The sequence below is a fragment of the Grampus griseus genome, assembly GCF_964374135.1.
Source record: "Grampus griseus genome assembly, chromosome: 16".
NCBI lineage: Eukaryota > Metazoa > Chordata > Mammalia > Artiodactyla > Delphinidae > Grampus > Grampus griseus.
The window spans coordinates 13006654-13027712 of NC_139010.1; the positions used below are offsets into that span (position 1 = coordinate 13006654).

General features: G+C 52.4%; 1 protein-coding gene across 13 annotated transcripts in view; it reads left to right on the plus strand.

Annotated features, from left to right (window-relative positions):
* RET (ret proto-oncogene) overlaps positions 1–21059 on the plus strand; it is a gene marked incomplete at its 3' end in the record, with an annotated part of 60980 nt that overhangs the window by 15719 nt on the left and 24202 nt on the right. For 4 of the 13 annotated variants that reach the window (XM_082674295.1, XM_082674298.1, XM_082674289.1 and 1 more), the window contains exons 2-3: positions 13403–13666; positions 15659–15946. The exons of 1 other annotated variant lie outside the window; for it this stretch is intronic. In XM_082674295.1, the coding sequence (XP_082530421.1) occupies positions 13403–13666; positions 15659–15946 (552 nt within the window). Of the gene's footprint in view, positions 1–13402; positions 13667–15658; positions 15947–18189; positions 18432–19761; positions 19958–21059 lie in introns of all 13 variants that reach the window. 8 more of the 13 variants (XM_082674286.1, XM_082674291.1, XM_082674292.1 and 5 more) reach the window with 4 other exon arrangements.

The window sequence follows — 21059 nt, forward strand, 5'->3', positions numbered from 1 at the left end:
ATGGGACTGGCTGCCGTTTGCTAGAGGAGAATCTGGAGAGAGAGCACCCGGAGGATAAGCTGAGAAGGAGGAAAGGCACATGGGGGTGAGCAGGCTGGCTAATAGGAGTGAAACTGGAGAGCACCAAACACAGGAGGTCCTAGAAGCAACCAGAGAGAAGAGAGAACACCAAGGAGGGACAATTAGAATAAGCACAGAGCTTTCAGAAGCAGGGCAGCAGAAACATGCCTTTGAAGGACAGAATAACAGTCCTGCAGAATTCTCTACCCAGCAAAAGTGCCTTCCAAGAATGAGGTAAAAGGAGATAGGCAACATTCCAGAAAAAATTCAGAATAATGATAGTGAAGATGATTCAGGACCGCGGAAAAAGAATGGAGGCAAAGATCAAGAAGATGCAAGAAATGTTTAACAAACACCTACAAGAATTAAAGAACAAACAAACAGAGATGAACAACACAATAACTGAAATGAAAAATACACTAGAAGGAATCAATAGCAGAATAACTGAGTCAGAAGAACGGATAAGTGACCTGGAAGACAGAATGGTGGAATTCACTACCACGGAACAGAATAAAGAAAAAAGAATGAAAAGAAATGAAGACAGCTTAAGAGACCTCTGGGACAACATTAAATGCAACAACATTCGCATTATAGGGGTCCAAGAAGGAGAAGAGAGAGAGAAAGGACCAGAGAAAATATTTGAAGAGATTATAGTCAAAAACTTCCCTAACATGGGAGAGGAAAGCCACCCAAGTTGAGGAAGCACAGAGAGTCCCAGGCAGGATAAACCCAAGAAGAAACATGCTGAGACACACAGTAATCAAACTGACAAAAATTAAAGACTAAGAAGAATTATTGAAATCAACAAGGGAAAAATGACAAATAACATACAAGGGAACTCACATAAGGTTAACAGCTGCTTTCTCAGCAGAAACTCTACAAGCCAGAAGGGAGTGGCAAGATATATTTAAAGTGATGAAAGGGAAGAACCTACAACCAAGATGACTCTAACCGGCAAGGATCTCATTCAGATTCAATGGAGAAATCAAAAGCTTTACAGACGATCAAAAGCTAAGAGAATTCAACACCACCAAACCAGCTCTACAACAAATGCTAAAGGAACTTCTCTAAGTGGGAAACACAAGAGAAGAAAAGGACCTACATAAACAAACCCATAACCATTAAGAAAATGGAGTAGTAACATACATATCGAAAATTACCTTAAACATGAATGGATTAAATGCTCCAACCAAAAGACACAGGCTCGCTGAATGAATACAAAAACAAGACCCATATATATGCTGTCCACAAGAGACCCACCTAGGGACACATACAGACTGAAAGTGAGGGGATGGAAAAAGATATTCCATGCAAATGGAAATCAAAAGAAAGCTGGAGTAGCAATACTCATATCAGATAAAATAGACTTTAAAATAAAGACTGTTACGAGAGACAAGGAAGGACACTACATAATGATCAAGGGATCAATCCAAGAAGAAGATATAACAATTATAAATATATATGCACCCAACATAGGAGCACCTCAGTACATAAGGCAACTGCTCACAGCTCTAAAAGAGGAAATCAACAGTAACACAATAATAGTGGGGGACTTTAGCACCTCACTTAACCAATGGACAGATCATCCAAACAGAAAATTAATAGGGAAACACAAGTTTTAAATGACACAATAGACCAGATAGATTTAATTGATATTTATAGGACATTCCATCCAAAAACAGCAGATTACACTTTCTTCTCAAGTGCACACAGAACAGTCTCCAGGATAGATCACATCTTGGGTCACAAATCAAGCCTCAGTAAATTTAAGAAAATTGAAATCATATCAAGCATCTTTTCTGACCACAACACTATGAGATTAGAAATCAGTTACAGGGAATAAAACGTAAAAAACACAAACACATGGAGGCTAAACAATACATTACTAAATAACCAAGAGATCACTGAAGAAATCAAAGAGGAAATCAAAAAATACCTAGAGACAACGAAAACACGACGTTCCAAAGCCTATGGGATGCAGCAAAAGCAGTTTTAGGAGGGAAGTTTACAGCTACACAAGCCTACCTCAAGAAACAAGAAAAATCTCAAATAAACAATCTAACCTTACACCTAAAGAAACTAGAGAAAGAAGAACAAACAAAACCCAAAGTTAGCAGAAGGAAAGAAATCATAAAGATCAGAGCAGAAATAAATGAAACAGAAACAAAGAAAACGATAGCAAAGATCAATAAAACTAAAAGCTGGTTCTTTGAGAAGATAAACAAAATTGATAAACCATTAGCCAGACTCATCAAGAAAAAGAGGGAGAGGACTCAAATCAATAAAATTAGAAATGAAAAAGGATAAGTTACAACAAACACCACAGAAATACAAAGCATCCTAAGAGACTACTGCAAGCAACTCTATGCCAGTAAAATGGACAATCTGGAAGAAATGGACAAATTCTTAGAAAGGTATAACCTTCCAAGGCTGAACCAGGAAGAAATAGAAAATATGAACAGACCAATCAAAAGCAATGAAATTGAAACTGTGATTAAAAATCTTCCAACAAACAAAAGTCCAGGACCAGATGGCTTCACATGTGAATTCTATCAAACATTTAGAGAAGAGCTAACACTCATCCTTCTCAAACTCTTCCAAAAAATTGCAGAGGAAGGAACACTCCCAAACTCATTCTGTGAGGGCCACCATCACCCTGATACCAAAACCAGACAAAGATACTACAAAAAAAAAAAAAATTACGGACCAATATCAGTGATGAATACAGATGCAAAAATCCTCAACAAAATACTAGCAAACAGAATCCAACAACACATTAGAGGGATCATACACCATGATCAAGTGGGATTTATCCCAGGGATGCAAGCATTCTTCAAATCAATCAATGTGATACACCATATTAACAAATTGAAGAATAAAAACCATCTGATCATCTCAACAGATGCAGAAAAAGCTTTTGAGAAAGCTTTTGTCATACATCCATGTATGACAAAAACTCTCCAGAAAGTGGGCATAGAGGAAACCTACCTCAACATAATAAAGGCCATATATGACAGACCCACAGCAAACACCATTCTCAATGGTGAAAAACTGAAACCATTTCCTCTAAGATCAGGAACAAGACAAGGATGCCCACTCTTGCCACTGTTATTCAACAAAGTTTTGGAAGTCCTAGCCATGGCAATCAGAGAAGAAAAAGAAATAAAAGGAATCCAAATTGGAAAAGAAGAAGTAAAACTGTCACTGCTTGCAGATGACGTGATACTACACGTAGGGAATCCTAAAGATGCCACCAGAAAACTACTAGAGCTGATCAATGAATTTGGTAAAGTTGCAGGATACAAAATTAACGCATAGAAATCTCTTGCATTCCTGTACACTAATGATGAAAAATCTGAAAGAGAAATTAAGGAAACACTCCCATTTACCATTGCAACAAAAAGAATAAAATACCTAGGAATAAACCTACCTAGGTAGACAAAACACCTGTATTCAGAAAAGTATAAGACACTGATGAGAGAAATTAAAGATAATACAAACAGATGGAGAGATACATACAATGTTCTTGGATTGGAAGAATCAATATTGTGAAAATGACTATACTACCCAAAGCAATCTACAGATTCGATGCAATCCCTATCAAATTACGAATGGCATTTTTTTGCAGAACTAGAACAAAAAAATCTTAAAATTTTGATGGAAACACAAAAGACCCTGAATAGCCAAATTAGTCTTGAGGGAAAAAAACAGAGCTGGAGGAATCAGACTCCCTGACTTCAGACTATACTACAAAGCTAATCAAGACAATATGGAACTGGCAGAAAAACAGAAATATAGATCAACGGAACAGGATAGAAAGCCCAGAGATAAACCCACACACCTATGGTCAACTAATCTATGACAAAGGAGGCAAGGATATACAATGGAGAAAAGACAGTATATTCAATAAGTGGTGCTGGGAAAACTGGACAGCTACATGGAAAAGAATGAAATTAGAACACTCCCTAACACCATACACAAAAGTAATCTCAAAATGGATTAGAGACCTAAATGTAAGACCGGACATTATAATGCTCTTAGAGGAAAACAGAGGAAGAACACTCTTTGACATAAATCACAGCAAGATCTTTTTGATCCACCTCCTAGAGTAATGGAAATAAAAACAAAAATAAACAAATGGGACCTAATGAAACTTCAAAGCTTTTGTAAAGCAAAGGAAACTACAAACAAGATGAAAAGACAGCCTTCAGAATGGGAGAAAATATTTGCAAATGAATCAACAGACAAAGGATTAACCTCCAAAATATATAAACAGCTTGTGCAGCTCAATATTAAAAACACAGGGCTTCCCTGGTGGCGCAGTGGTTGAGGGTCCGCCTGTGGATGCAGGAGACACGGGTTTGTGCCCCGGTCCGGGAAGATCCCACATGCCGCGGAGCGGCTGGGCCCGTGAGCCATGGCTGCTGAGCCTGCGCGTCCGGAGCCTGTGCTTCGTGACGGGAGAGGCCACAACAGTGAGAGACCCACGTACCACAAAAAAAAAAAATCATAAAAACAATCCAAATCCAAAAGTGGGCAGAAGACCTAAATAGACATTTCTCCAAAGAAGATATACAGATGGCCAAGAAGCACAACATCACTAATTATTAGAGAAATGCAAATCAAAATTACAATGAGATGTCACCTCACACCAGTTAGAATGGGCATCATCAGAAAATCTGCAAACCACAATTGCTGGAGAGGGTGTGAAGAAAAGTGAACCCTCTTGCACTGTTGGTGGGAATGTAATTGATACAGCCACTATGGAGAACAGTATGGAGTTTCCTTAAAAAACTAAAAATAGAATTACCATACAACCCAGCAATCGCACTACTGGGCATATACCCAGAGAAAACCATAATTCAAAAAGACACATGTACCCCAGTGTTCATTGCAGCACTATTTATAATAGCCAGGTCATGGAAGCAACCTAAATGCCCATCAACAGATGAATGCATAAAGAAGATGTGGCACATATATGCAATGGAATTTTACTCAGCCATAAAAAGGAACGAAATTGGATCTTTTGTAGAGATGTGGATGCATCTAGAGACTGGCATACAGAGTGAAGTAAGTCAGAAAGAGAAAAACAAATATTGTATATTAACGCATATATGTGGAACCTAGAAAAATGGTACAGATGAACCAGTTTGCAGGGCAGAAATAGAGACACAGATTAGAGAACAAACACGTGGACACCAAGGGGGGAAAGCGGCGGGGCTGGGGTGTGATGAATTGGGAGGTTGGGATTGACATATATAGGCTAATATGTATAAAATGGATAACTAATAAGAACCTGCTATATAAAAAAATAAATAAAATAAAATTCAAAAAAAAAAAGAATGAGGTAAAAGTTTTAAAATGGAGGGAGATAAGAAAAACACAGACACAGATTCACGTTGGCTGTGAATGGATGAGGTGGAATGTGAGGGCGTGGGAGGGGCAGCAGTGTTGCCAAGTGTCCAGTTACGTCAGCCATGGGTTCATGGATGTTTGTCACAGAATATACTTTTGGCATAAATGTTTTGCAAAATATATTCTGTACATATCAAATATAGAACTGGAATAAAGAGAAAACGTGAACGGGATATGGGAGGAGGGGCGTGAGGTGGATGAGGAAAGGGTGATGGTGCCAAGCACCCTTGTCTGGGCCTTGGGGCTGGAGGGACGCCCCACAGGGACAGCTGGCCCGCAGGGGGAGGGGCCGCCCCCGGGGAGGAGCCCACAAGATCTGGTTCCCATTCCCAGTGAAGATGATGGCATTAGGAAACCGTCTGTTAAGGAGGTTCTGCTGGACCATAATAAGACTCATCTGCATGATCTGGTGCTCATCAAGGGCAGGAGCGGGGCTGCCTGGTGAGTGGATTCTGCAGGAAGGGCCTGCCTTGCACACAGATTCAGGCGCTGCTGTAACCCCACACGGTTCTCAGATCATACCGTCTCACAATGTTTTTTCTTTCTTGAGAGCCCCAAATTCTGGCTTTCAAGGTATAGTCCTAGGACATTTCTAGTTGTCTGGGGCCCTGGGTGTGTCCATGACCACAGTGAGTGTGACTCACCCTGGTTAGCCAAGGGCACCCGGTTAGGAAGTAACTGCCTAGATCTGGCCTGGCATGGTCAGATGGCAGCACATCCTCCACTGAGGGTGGCGAGGAGGTCGAGGGAACCTCAGGGGAGCTGTGTGTGGCCCCTGATGGCCAGGGCTGATCAGGAGAGCTGGTGAGGTGAGCCTACGGTCAGGGCTGGGCAGGCTCAGTGTGTCTCACTAAATGAACGAGAGAATGGGGAAGGGGGGGTGAGTGTGCAACAATGTGAGAGTGTGGAACCACGTGCGTGTGAGATAAGAAGTGTATATGTAAGAGGGAGATGTGTGTGTATCAGTCTGCGTCCAGTCAGGAGACAGTACCCACACAGCAAAGGAACCAGGAGAGGTTAACGTAAGAGTTGGTCAGCAGTGGTGAGTGTAGGAAGGCTCTGTGGGCCACCCTCAGGCTAAGGGCGGACACCCAGGGAAGGGGCCCCCTCCCCAGGCTGGGGTCACAGCCCACTGCACGTGGAGAAGTTGGCTAGGTTGTGCAGGCTAGCAGGAGGCCACCGTCCAGGCACAGGGGAATTGAGGCTGTCAGCGGGCATACAGAGGCGTCCGGTCTGGGAAGCTGTGGGAAGGTGATCGCGGGGTAAGGGCGTGGGCTGTGCTGGCACCGAGGGACGGTGTGCGTCTGGCACGTGACTGAGGTGGAGCCCAGGGGATGTCCCCACACCCTGTGCCGCAGAAGCAAGGGGTGACAACCAGAAACTCTTGTCCACCTGCGGTGTCCTCCACTGCAAAGAAGGGTGCTCAGAGCATCCCATGCATGTCTGAGAACGTATGCCCCTGTGACCAGTGTGGGTAAGAGTGCCTGTGTGAGTGTGCACGCACGTCTGAGCTTGTGGAGAGTTAAATGAGCGAGAGTGAGGTGGGGATTTGGGCCTGGTTCTGTCTGCATCCAAATACAAGTAAATGACACATCCCAGCCAGGTATGGAACATTGAAAGCTGCCCTTCCGGGGTAGAAGAAGGCTGGTGACTGCATGCGCCGCATGAGACCGTCAGCGCCCGGGTCGCTCTACTTGTAAAGATGTTGAAGGAGGCCCTGCTCGGAGCAGAGCGGCACCTCACCCCCACTGAACCTTAGTTCCACATCTTCTCCCTGCAGGGGTGGGGCAGGGTGGGAGCAGATGGGGTCTTGGACTGATGCACCTCTGCCACCTCCTGCATGCCCGGGCACACACACAAACACACACACACACACACACACACACACACACACACACACACACACGCCGTGAAGTTTCTTGGGGTCTCTCCAAACGTGAGCAGCGACTTGGGCCTTTGGCAGTTGTGTCCTGAGCAGTGCGGGACCCGCCCCTCCTGTGTGAGCAAAAACCAGCTCCTTACCCCTTGCTGTGGTGCCGGGGCAGCCTAAGGAACCAGAACCTCGAGGTGATTTCATGTTCTATCCAGGCAGAAACATGAAGCTGTGTGGGGGGACAATTCTGTCACCCGGTGACATTCAGGGATGGAAGGCATGGATGGGACAGGCTTTGCAAGTCCTGCTGTGTTGACCTGCCCGAAGTTCCAGGGGAGACTCTCACCAGAGGCAGGTCTGAGCTTACAGGCCGGGAAGCTCTTCCTGGCAAAACGATGCCGGCAGGGAGGGGCGGTCAACCGGCAGGGCCCTGGGCTTCTCAGCGGGACCAGCGTCTGCCCTGATCCTGACTTCCACCACCACTTTGTTAGCCATTGTACCAAACCCCGAGATGCAGAATCTCCAGCTGTTTGACCTTGGGAAAGCTTCTCACCTCCCAGCCTCAGTGTTCCTACCTGTGAAATGGGACAGTGAAGGGATTTGCGCATGGTGATTGTGAATCCGAAGTGAGAGCTTTGTACAATATGAACCTGTGCAAAGGCTGCTCCTCCTCTCCCCAGCCTGCCCTTCTCTTGTTCACAGTTGAAGAAAGCGAGGTCCAGAGGAGGCCACCACTCTGCAGAGGCTGCACAGCCCCACGAAACTGGACACCAGCGACGGCCCGTCCCAGGCTCTCCTCATTCACCCACCAGGATTGGCCACATCATTTGTGGGGCCCAGCGTGGAATGAAGATGTGGGCCCCTTGTTCTAGAATTTTGAAGGGTTTCAGGACAGTGACAGCAGGGCATTAAACCAAGCACGGGGCCCTGTGGTCTCCCCAGGCTATACCCCCTTGAGGCCAGCCCTGCACCCACGTCCTCATTCCCCACCTCGGACCATGTGTTTTTCCATCTGAAAGTGTTTGTGACAAGGAGGAGATTAAGGCAGCCGTGCCCTGAGCAGGGACCACCTGGGAGGCATTTTACATGCATTTAAGTCTGTTTCTGCTCACAAGCATTGCCCAGCCCACAAATCCCTTTAGGCAGCAACAGACTGAGCCCCACACAGATCCCGTAGGGCTTGGCTCTGTGAGATGAGAGCGGGCAAGGCCCATTCTCTCCTGCACATGTGGTCTGTATGGTGGGGACTGGACCAGCTTGGAGGTAGGGGCTCCCGGGAGCTCGGGCCCCTCCTACCTCCCAGACCCCGGACCATTGAAAGTGCATGCACCCCAGGGGGCCCCGGAGGAGGAGCCCTGTTCTGGATCTGTTCCTCCCTACCTGGCAGGCGGGGCAGGCCTCTCCCCCCCGCCACAGAAGACCCATCTGTAAGGTCCCCCCACTGGTGGCTCCAAGGGCAGCTGGTTCTTGCACAGCTGACCGGGGCCGGGGACGGGGTGTGTGCGTGTGTGTGTCCCCAGAGGATGAGCCGGCAGAAGCTGTGTTCCTCTCCTGACACAGGCTCAGTCGTCACACAGCATACTCTCGCTGGTACTCCGGGGGCCAGGAACGCAGACCTCACCTCTCCACGGAGGGGTCTGGCAGACCACGGAGAGCTGGTGGCCTAGCGGGCTGGCAGACACAGGCTGCCCTTGGCGGTGTGCTGTCTTGTGGACCAACATCCACCCTGGGCTCCCCACCAGCAGAGTTGCCTGCAGCTCTGTGAGACGGGACCCGCTGGCAGCATCCCAGATCACTAGCAGTCGGTGCGCACCTGTCTGCCAGGATGAGGAGGATGCTGGCGGCCCTGGCCCTGGCTGAGCCCCTTCCCACCCAGCGTGGTGTCACGAGCCTGGGCTGCCACCAGGCCACCACCACCCTGTCAACCACTGGGAATTACAGTCTCTCAACCTCTTTGTTGCCGGGAATGCAAGCTTCCCAAGAGAAGGTGAGCCCTTGGGGACCACCTTCTTTGCAGGCTGGTGTTGCTGACTTGCGGTCACCACGCAGGGCTCAGCGGGGCAGCGGGCACGGTGGCGGCAGGGCCCGGCCCGCTGTGAAGTGGGGTTGAGCAGGCCGGAGAGGGGTGTGCTGCTGGAGGGACTGCCGTCCGAATCCCAGTTCTCTGGCTGGCTGTGTGTGTGCCCTTGAGTGTGCAGACAGCTTTCTTTTGTTCCCGCCTCAGTGTCTGTTTGCAAAGCAGTGGTCCCGTTGGCACCCCCGTCTGGGATTGCGAAGAAAATGGAGGGTCGGTGTGTGTGTGTGAGGGCCGGGGGGGCTTGGCCTTGCACTCTGTCGGTCCAGCCGGCTGCGCTCACTGCACACCACACCGCTGTGAGGCAGCGGGCCAGGTCCTCTGGAGAAGGCGGCGGTAGAGGGAAGGGAGACCCACCCTTCTCCTGTCCGCGGGGCAGTGAGCAGCAGCGTCCTTCCCCCTGCCTGGCCACCCGCCACCCCAGAGCTCCCGCTAGAGCCTCTGACTCGCAGCCTTCATGGACCGTTGGTTGGAGGGAAAGGAAGCCTGGCTGCTGCTCGTGATTCGGGCCCTTGGCTTGTGGCAGCAGAGCTGTGGCTGGTTCTCATCCCCCTTCTGAGCCTGCCTTCCCAGACTCGGCCAGGCCGGGCCGGGCAGAGTACTGCTGTAGGCTGGGAGCCCATCTGATTTCTGTGAGGAGCACAGACTGGGGGTTACTCTGCCAGGCGGCGTGGTGGGGCTCCGGCACGCTCCTAGTGGGGGACGAGCCCCATCAGGGTCCCCTCTGCGGCTGTCCCTCCCCTCCCATTGGGTGACTCTCCTCTCCTGTTGGGTGAGGAGACACCACAGGAAGTACTCCTGCCTTTGTCTCAAAAGCAGTGATGAAGATGTTAAAAAAAAAAAAATCAATATATAAGTCATAAATTGGAAGAAGATATTTTCAAATGAAGAAAAAAGAAAAAAAAAAGCAGTGATGAGCAGTGTTGTAGGATCCTCTTTGGAACCCCAAACTGTGAGCTTCTCCTGGGAAGCTCGAGCCTGTGGAGTGAATCCTAGCTGTGTGGGAGGACCTGTCAGCCGTGGCCCATCACTCGGCCCAGCTTGCACAAGGTCTGCTCCGAGGCGGTGCCACTGGCTGCCCTTTAACAGGAGCAGGGAAGAGTCCAGTCCTGTGGCCGTTTGGGGCTGACACAGCCCTCTGAGCTGCCTGCCTGTCTGTGGGCATCAGCTACTAAATCCCAAAGAAGTCAGCCCTGAGTGCATCTGCGGGGCAGCCTGTGTCTTCTTGGGCCAGTAGGGAGGGTGTGGGGACAGGAGGGTGGCGTTCAGCCACGTGTGGGCAGCTCCTGCCGGTGGTCTCTGCCCACGAGACCCCAGGGTGGGGGAAGCAGTGTCTCAGCTCTCCCTCCCCAGAGTTCCCCAGCATGACTTCTTTCTGCGGCTCCTCGAGCGGCCTCCGCCTTGGATGGCAGGCAGTGTGATGCTCTGGGGTGGATCCTCCCCCAAGAGGCTGCAGGGCAGGAAGGCCACGGCATAGAGCCTCTCTCAGGGCACGGGGCTGGCTCCTGGAGGTCCTAGCCTGCCCTTCCCTGTACCGCACCTGCAGAGGCCCAGGAACCTTGGGTCCCACTCCAGGGACAGCACTCCTAGGGAGCAGATTCCTGAAGGTCTAGTAGGTCAGCACCAGGCGGGCAGCCCCCTTCCCTCCACCTCTGTCTTTAGTGTGGGGTGTGCAGGGCCAGGCCTTTGGCTCTAGCCAGAGCATCGCTCTTTCCCCCCCTTCCTCTCCCCCTTTCACCTGATCCCCTTTCTCTTTCCACTCCTTCCCTCTCTCTCCCTCTGTTTCTCTCCTGCTCTCACCCTCTCACCCTTGCTCTGTGGTCCAGGCCTGTCTGGCAGGGCAGCACCCACACTGGGCACTGGGCTGGCAGGACCGAATGCACACTTCCCTCCAAGTTGGCATTCCCAGCCTGGCTGCCTTCGAGGTCATCCTTGGGAAACCTCCCTCAGTGCAAGCAGCCTTCTAGTTTTCTTACTGTTTTACCACTTTGGGATGCAAAAGGTCTCACCTGTTCTCTTCACCCGACTTCACCTGGCACTTGGTTGTTTCCCACACCCAAGGGAGTCCTCAAGGGCCCAGGCAGACCCAGGGTTCCTCTGCTCGTGCGGAGTGGACCGGCCACTCACCCCCATGGCTGCAAGGGAAGCGGGATGTAGGTGGAAACAAACCGATGGAAAGGAGAAACCGGTTACACAAAAGTACAGTGTTTCTCATGTTTGCTTTGTGCGCTGGTACTTTTTTGTGCTTCGTAGAGTAGGTTTTTAAGCACTTGCAGGTTTTTTAACCATTGCTTGCCCATTTATCCACCTTTTAAAAAATTCTTACTATTTTATAAAACTTCTTGTGATGAAAAATGCTGAACATACACAAAGTCAACAGAGTTAGTAGGATGAGGGCTCCCGTGGGCTCACCCAACGCAGCCACGGTCAGCATCCGCCTTCCTTATGGCATTTACAGCTCTACCCCCAGTCCCTTGGCGATCAATTTCGACAGAATCTACATAGGTTGAAGCATAAATCTTGGCTGTACACTGTTAACCAGTGGATGTGCCTGTGTGAGCCACGCCCGTATCGGGATACAAAGCCTTTATGTTCCCCAGAACATGCCTCCTGCCCTTCCTGGTCTGGTGCCTCCCCCCACCACCAGCAGGTAGCTGGTCTGATTTCTGTCGCTTAAAATCAGTCTGGAGCCATGACGTGTGATTCTTTCATGCTGCCCCTTCTACTTGGCAGGATGTCTGTGACATCCGTCCAGGCTGTCATGTGTATCAGTGGCCCTGATGGACCACCGTTTGCTTATCTCTTCACCCGCTGGAGCACATCTGGACTCTTTCCAGTTCTTGGCTCTGTGAATAACCCCAGCATTTGTGAATAAGTCATTTGATGGACTATGTTTTCATTTTTCTTGGATAAATGGAGTGGAATTTCTGGGTCATATGGTAGGAGAGTGATTGACTTTAGCTAAAGATTTATTAGTGCTCTGTTCGTCTTTGGTGACTCCTGCCTGCCCTGCTTGTCTGGCAGCATCTTGTACCCTTGAAAACTCTGGCTCCAGGTGATTTGTTCAGAAGCCTGGGTGAACTCCCCGCTGAGTGGTTCACCTGCTTATCAAACTTGGGTAATTGAGAGCGATTTTGCAACGGTTTTAAGCTGCCTCACTTCCTCCTTTTTCTGTTTTAAAGCGGTGTCCTTTCAGCTAGTGTTTTTTATTTAATATTTATTTAGTTAGTTAGTTCGTTAGTTATTTAGTTGCGCTGGGTCTTAGTTGCAGCTTCCAGGCTCCTTATTTGTGGCTCGCAGTTCTCCTTAGTTGTGGCTCACCAGCTTCTTAGTTGTAGCAGGTGGGCTCCTTAGTTGTGGGATGCGAACTCTTAGTTGCAGCATGCATGTTCCCTGACCAGGGAGCAAACCCGGGCCCCCTGCTTTGGGAGCACAGAGTCTTAACCACTGCACCACCAGGGAGGTCCCTCAGCTAGTGTTTAGCTACATAGATAATTGTGTGTTGATGTACTTAGGACTGCAGATGAGAAAGACCTACTAAGATCAGAATTTTAAATTAGTGAAGTTTTCTTTTCTGGTCCACAAAGAATCTACTATTAAAATGTAAAGTGGGGGATGATGGGATGAATTGGGAGATTGGGATTGACATATATACACTTTGCATACTATGTATAAAATAGGTAAGTAATGAGAACCTATTCTATAGCTCAGGGAACTCTACTCAGTGCTATGTGGTGACCTAAATGGGAAGGAAATTCAAACAGGAGGGGATATATGTATACATATAGCTGATTCACTTTGCTGTACAGCAGCAACTAATGCAACATTGTAAAGCAACTATACTCCAATTTAAAATACTGTGAAATAAAGCCGCTGGGGAATACTGGTCCGCCTAGGAGGCCTGCTCTGGGCTCTGTCATCACTGTCATCACCCCTCCCTCCCTCCCTCCCTCCCTCATGTGCTTCCCTGCTTCCTGCAGCCCCACTGGGACTCTACTTCTCAAGGGATGCTTACTGGGAGAGGCTGTACGTGGACCAGCCGGCCGGCATGCCCCTGCTCTACGTCCACGCCCTGCAGGACGTCCCCGAGGAGGTGCCCAGCTTCCGCCTGGGCCAGCACCTCTACGGCGCCTACCGCACACGGCTGCACGAGAACGACTGGGTCCGTATCCAGGAGGACACGGGGCTTCTCTACCTTAACCGGAGCCTGGACCACAGCTCCTGGGAGAAGCTCAGCATCCGCAGTAAGGGAGCAGCCCTGACCCCTACGCACCTCACCGCCCCCACCCCCGCCCTCGCCTTAGCCCCACACAGCACACATCACACCGAGGGTGGCTTCCCCTATGGCTCCTGCTGTGTGAGAGCGGAGAGAGTGAGATGAGGCTGGCCTGCCTCTGTGCGCAGCCAGTGAGAGAGCCAGGGTGAGCTTGGGGACCACTGATGACCCTTAGGCTTTCTGAGGCTGTTTGGATTTTGGAGAACCCACGTGAAGGATTTGGGTGCTCTGTCCATGCAGGATCCAGATGCCTTTTCCAGTTGGGTTAACAAGGATTTGGGGTTGTGAGAGAGGAGTTAAGAGGAGAAAAATCCCAAGATCTTGCTTTAGCAAATGGTCTGCAACTTGCTGGAGAAGCAGCAGTTCCCACGGAAGGTGTGGCTCGCAGTTCTCCTTAGTTGCAGCTCACCAGCTCCTTAGTTGTAGCAGGCGGGCTCCTTAGTTGTGGGATGCGAACTCTTAGTTGCAGCATGCATGTGGGATCTAGTTCCCTGACCGGGGAGCAAACCCGGGCCCCCTGCTTTGGGAGCACAGAGTCTTAACCACTGCGCCACTTGCCAGGGACTTGGGCCTGGAGCCAGAGATGGAAGTGAAGCAGGGAGGGAGGCCTGGCCAACTCCTCAGAGCAGAGGTCCCAGCTGGAGCGTAGGCCACGTGGGACCCTGGGACTTGAGGGGAGCAGGGGTCGTGGAGCAGAGTTGTGCCTCATGGCACTAAATGGTGATCACACACCCAGTAGTGCCCCCCTCTGAGCCCCTCCACCGTAGACATGGCCTCCCTGGACCCTCACGCCAGCCCTGAGCCCCCGTGTGTGCTGAGACAGCCGGCATGCCTGGGAACACGGAGTGGGCGGCACCGCCTGGCAGGGGCAGAATGACCACACCATCTGCCAAGTGAAGCCAGGGTCCACAAGTAGAGATGCCCCCCGTCAGGGCACCCCAGGCGGCTCCTGGAGGAGGTAGCACCTGACGTAGGTCTTGGTTCCGCACACACTTAGTTGCCGCCGTCTGCATCTCGAGCCCCCAGTGGGGAACTTGAAGCACCAGGGCCACTGGGGTGGAGGCCAGAGTGGAACCTGCTGAGGGTCTGAGTTTCGTAGGAGGCCTGTTCTGTTCGTGACTGGAGAGTGACCTCGGGTACCTGTCGGGTCCAGTCAGGGGAGAAATCAGTAATTTGAACAGGGAAAGTTTGTATAGAGAATTTTTAACCACAGCAGGAGATTGGAGCAATGGAGGACAGCCTAGTAAGAAGCACAGAGAACGAATGAATACGGGAGGAGCAGATGTGAGGGGCAGCCGCTTCCCCAGGGCTGAGATAGAGGGCCCTGGAAGAGCCCCCGACCCGAGCTGAGATCCAGACCAGTTGGAGGGGGAGCTGCTGTGGTGCCTCCATGCTGGAACTTGCCAGAAATCCCCTCCTAGGTGCTGGGGAAGTCTGTGTCTCCGAAGACAGTGAAACTGCCTGGGGGGCGGGGGTGGGGACGTGGATTCCCTGGCAGTCCAGTGCTTAGGGCTCTCTGTGCTTTCACTCCCGAGGGCCCGGGTCCAATCCCTGGTCGGGGAACTAAGATCCCACAAGCGGCGTAGCCAAAGATAGGAAAATAGAATAGAATAAATGAAAGTGTTTCTAAAAAAAAAAAAAGAACTGCCTTGGGGAAAGGGGCGGGGCAAGAGCCCTCCCTGGGGAAGCTCTCCACTTGGTGTTAGACCCGGGGCTCAGGGCACCTCCCTGAGGAAGGGTATTTGAGCTGAGACCTAAAAAACAAGGGAGGTGGGCCGGTGAGGCACCCTGAGGAGGTGGCGGCCGGGCCAGAGAGCCCAGAGGAGCCCTGTGGACCCCGGTGAGGACTGGGCTTTGCCCCAGCCCCGAGCTCCTGCCCCCTCCCCTCCCTGTTCCGTTCCCCACCGCTGGGCAGGTGTGACTGACACCCCGGCGGGCCTGACGACTTCTCTCTCTGCAGACGGTGGCTTCCCGCTGCTCACCGTCTACCTCCAGGTCTTCCTGTCGCCCGCGTCCCTTCGTGAGGGCGAGTGCCAGTGGCCGGGCTGTGCCCGAGTGTACTTCTCCATCATCAACGCCTCCTTCCCGGCTTGCGGTGCCCTCAAACCCCGGGACCTCTGCTTCCCCGAGATGGGCCTGTCCTTCCGCATTCGGGAGAACAGGCCTCCCGGCACCTTCCACCAATTCCGCCTGCTGCCTGTGCAGTTCCTCTGCCCCAACGTCAGCGCAGCCTACAGGCTTCTGGGAGGTGAGTGCCCGCCACGTGGAGCCTTCCTCGGTGCCTGCTGGGTGCTAGGCATGGCGCTGCGGTCCCTCTGCACAAGCCGTCGAGTTTGCTCTGCACCACCCCATCATCCGTTCATTCAGAAGTCCACAAGTATCTCATGTAAGCCTGCCATGGGCCAGGCACTGTTCTGGGGACCAAGGATGAGAGAGCGAACGCATCAGGCCAAAATCCCACCTGCCTGGAGCTTCCATCCCGTGGGAGATGGAGACCACACACATGTGCTAAGGAAATCGGGTGGCCTCTGAAGGGACTAGGTGGGACGTAAAGCTGAGAGGGTGTGGAGTGGTGAAGACCACTGTCTCAAATCAGATGGCTGGGAAAAGGGGACACTGGAGCAAAGGGGAGGGGTGCGGGGCAAGCGGGGCGAACCCCTTCAAGAGCACCAAGGTGGGAGCCCCATGTAGCTGGAGTGCAGGGAACCGCAGGGCAGGGCGGAGGCTGCTGAGGCAGAGCAGTTCCAAGTGGGGGGCAGGGCTTCCTGCCGAGGGACTGGGGAGCCATGGAAGGTGTTTGGGAGGGGGCGTCATTGACAGGACATACCTTACCGTTAAGAGCTTAGTCTAGCTGCTGTGCTAGAAATGATTGGGGGTGGGTGGTTTAGGGGCAAGCAGAGAAACAAATTAGGAGGCAGGAGAAATCCTTGAGTGAGAGGATGAGGTCTGGGGTGAGGGTGGAAACCTTTGGGCAACAAGAAGCAGGCGAGTTGTGGGCTTGTTTGGAAGAAGGATCCTGCAGGATATCCTGGTGAGTTGGACATGGGGTGTCGAAAGAAAGAAGGGACCAAGCATGGTTCCAGGATTCTGCCTGAGCAGCCGCAAGGACAGTGGACCTTGCCACAAGATGGTCCTGCCACAAGATGGCCCTGGGGAGGCCAAGAGCACGGATGTGGGGAGGGGAAGGGAATTGGATCCCGGTGGAGATGAGAGAAGGCAGCTGAGGTGCCATTAAACCATTTAAAGGCGAGGAACTGGGACTCAAAAGGGACACTTACAAGCTGGACTTACTAGTAAGTAGAACCTGGATTCACACCAGGTTGATGGCATACACACGGTAATAATGTTGAAGAAAATCTCAGTAGCGTAAGGAAAGTAGTCACTCACATTGTCCCAGCATCTTTTCATTTATCCTGCAGCAGGGATAGATGTCTTTGTACAGAATTGCCGGCCAAGTGTATGATTTAGCGAGCTGCCTTTTTCGCAGAAAAGGGTTTTTTGTAACCGTGAACAATAGAGGGACATGTTTGCATGATAAGCATTTCCCACATGTGTAATTCACATGTAATGTGTGGCTCTGATGTGATTTCCCACTGAGTGGAGTTGACAGCCCTCCCGTGCTTGGCTGTGGGGTGGTCAGTGTTGCCCTTCAAGCCTTCAGCCTTTCCCCTTTTCTGGGTCATTTCTGGAGGATGAATTCCAGGACAGGCTTGGCTTGAAGAGTGTATTGTTGTTACTGGTCCTCCCTCACCGGGTTGTGGGAAGACACGTGAGTCACTGAACGTACAGCAGTGTCTGGCAGGGAACAGACACTTTTGTCTTCATCATCTCCTCTTCTGGTGAGGAAACTGAGGCACAGAGAGACAGAACCACCAGCCTTGGGCCACACAGCCAGAAGGTGTATAGGACAGGGATTCAAACCAGGCAGTCAGAAATACTTGTGTGTTAATATAAAATCACACCAGATGTCCACCATGTTTGTTTCCAAGTGGTGGAATAGCTTTATTTCTCACATTCTCTAAAACAGGCACATATCACTTCCATAATTTAAAAAAAAAAAAAAAAATCCTAAATCTTTTTTTTTCAGAAACCAGCAAATGCTGGGAGCTGAATCTCTGGGCTGAGCTGGTGCCAGCCCTCCCCACAGCAGAGGCAAGGTGTGTGAAGGGGTGTGCCCAGCCCTCCTAGGTGATCAGGCTGAGGTCCTGATGCAGGCATCCTGGTCCCGGTCCCTCTGTTTCCCATTAGCACCAGTGCAGGCTGCAGCCACAGTGAAACTCAGAGCACAGTCTTCACTGCAAACTGTGCTTGGAGCGCCGTGCCCCACTGTGGAGCCGAGGAGGAGCCAGGGCCTGGGGCCAGCATGCACCCCAGCTCCATCCACAGGGCCCCCTCCCGTGCCGCCACTCCCGGTGGGCCCCTGAGGAAGGCAGCTCACCCTTTCCCCAGCCCGGGGGTCAGCCCAGGGTTCCTGGTCTGCTTGGTGCGCAGGTGAGAGTCTGCCCTTCCGCTGCACTGTGGACAGCCTGGAGGTGAGCACGCGCTGGGCCCTGGACCGCGAGAAGCGGGAGAAGTATGAGCTGGTGGCTACGTGCACGGTGCATGTCGGCACGCGTGAGGAGGAGGTGATGGTGCCCTTCCCCGTGACCGTGTACGACGAAGATGACTCTGCGCCCAGCTTCCTCGGGGGCGTCGACACCGCCAGCGCCGTGGTGGAGTTCAAGCGGAAGGAGGTGCCTGTCCGTTTGTCTGGTGCTTGTCTGGTGTCTCTCTGTTCCGTGTCTGGATTCCTCAATCCGCCATTTATTCCTCGGTCTGTTCAGCGGTTCGTCTAGCCATCCAGACATGTGGCTGACCGTCCATCTATCTATTCGTCTTTCATTTGTCCATCAGTCTGACGGGGTTTTCTGTCAGTGTCCAGGACAGCTGAGGAGGAGGGAGGAGGCCAGCCCCACCGGCACCCAGCTGACCACTGCCTTGGGAGGCCGGGGGCCCTGAGTGCCCAGTCTGTGTCTGACGCTGTGGGCTGGGGGCCCCAGGGCTCACATCGGCAGGGATCTCCCTGCGCCCCATCCAGGCCCCACCCTTTTCTGGTCCACGCAGGTGGAGCGTGACTGCCACCTGCTGGACCTCGGGCTGTCCTGCAGCTGGCAGGCCAGCAGGAGCAATGGAAGGGTGGGGACGTAGTATGTTGTCACTGCCTGCTTCTCTGGGCACCCCAAGAGCAGGTTTGGCGGATAAGCCGGGGAGAGGAAAGCACATGACACGGGGAATGTCTCATGAGCCTGGCAGGACCCCCTGGTGGTGACATTGGGGAGCCTGGTTAGCAGTGAGAGCAGAGATGCCCTGTGACTTTGCTCAGAACCTTCCTCGTGACCCTTTCCAGCCTGGTGTACAGAAGAGACTTGGAGAAGAGCATTAAGATGCTTGGAGGAGGGCTTCCCTGGTGGCGCAGTGGTTGAGAGTCCGCCTGCCGATGCAGGGGACATGGGTTCGTGCCCCGGTCCGGGAAGATCCCACATGCTGCGGAGTGGCTGGGCCCGTGAGCCATGGCCGCTGAGCCTGCGCGTCCAGAGCCTGTGCTCCGCAACGGGAGAGGCCACAACAGTGAGAGGCCCGCGTACCGCAAAAAAAAAAATGCTTGGAGGAGAGCATTCTTGTGGATACCTGGGCTTGGATCCCAGGTCTGCCGTCTGTCACTCTATGGCACTGAGCTAACTCCTCCACCTTGTGGGGCCTGGTTTCCTCAGGGAAGAGTAGGAGTGCTTGCTCTGCTCTGTGGGGACCTGGATGAGGTCTTCAGCAGAGCACCAGGGCATGTGCTCTCATCCATCCTTATGGGGCATCTGTAGATGCCTGTCACACCTGCTGCGCAGGTGAGCTGCAGTGGCCCAGGAAGGGTGACCGGGGCAGGCTGACCAGGGGCCCCAGGGAACTTGAACCCAGGTCAGTCTGTCCCTAGAGCCAGCTCTGACTGCACACACCTGGTCCACTCGTGGGGCACGTGCCTTCCCACGGTCTCTGGCTTTAAGGGCCCTAACTGGCACCCCCTGTTCTCTGCAGGGCACTGTTGTGGCCACACTACGCGTCTTCGATGCAGATGTGGTACCAGCATCCGGGGAGCTCCTGAGACGGTACACAAGCACGCTGCTCTCCGGGGACGCCTGGGCCCTCCAGACCTTCCGAGTAGAGCACTCGCCCAACGAGACCTTGGCCCAGGCCAACGGCAGCTTTGTGCGGGCAACCGTGCATGACTACAGTAAGAGAGGCCAGATGCGGCCTGGCTGGGCCCCCTGGGGAACCGACGGCCCACTCTCCTTGGACGGGGCAGCACCCTGCACACACAGACGCCTGTCCTGGCCCTCTGAGCACCAGGCAGCCGCCCCTTCCACTCCTCCTCCCAGCCTTTGTCTCTGCTGGGCTTGCCTGGGCCACCTTGGTGGGTGTTCGCAGGCTGTCCTCTCCATGAACTGTCCTGAGGCCGACCCTGGCAGGACACCACAACACCTCCCCGTGCTGGCCACGCCAGGACTCACTGCAACACGTATGTCGTCACCGAGCCTCCCTCTGGCTCCTGGCACCTGCTTTGCCACCTCCCAGGTGCCCGAGTGCCCAGGGGTTATTATTGCCCCCTCCCCCCACCAGCAACTCTCTACTCACAAGGGGTTGATGTATCCATACAATAGCAGCTCAGTGTCCTAGAGTCGGAGGGTTCCCCGATGATTGTCCTGTCTGGCTCCTGGAATGCGCCCACCCTCAGGGCTGAGCTCCAGGTTCCCGCATTGCTCACCTGCCGGACGGGGCATACTCATCCTCAAGCTTCCCCGCCTCCCTCCCCTGCCCTCCTGCCCGTGTTTTCTAGCATCACCTTTCAAATACCGCACTTGCACTTGGGTCCTTGTTTGGGGGTCTGCTCTGGGGAACCCAGGATCACTGGTGCCTTTACCCCTTTCTGGGTGGCCTGATCCTATTTGTTTCTCATCCTCCCCTCCCCACCAGGCCTCTGAAGCCGTCTGTCCTGTGAGGGAAAACGTCATCCTTTTCCCTGCATGCTCACTCTGGTGCCATGTGCACCAGAGCCTTCCCTCCCCTTTCTGTCTCCACTAAACTAAAACCTTAGCCTTGGCACACGGCAGGTGCTCAGAAGCGTGGAAGCTCCCGGGTGCTGGAGGCCTGTGGAATCCAAGGGTCCACGGGGCTGCTGCTGTTGAGAGTTCCCAGGGGCTAGCACTGCCTTCCCAGGGCCTGGGTGGTGGCGGTTCTTTACCTTGTGTGGCCTACCCCACACTCACATCACACACACACACACACACACACACACACCCAAGGTTACCTCCCAGCTGAGAAGGGTCTTCTGGGCT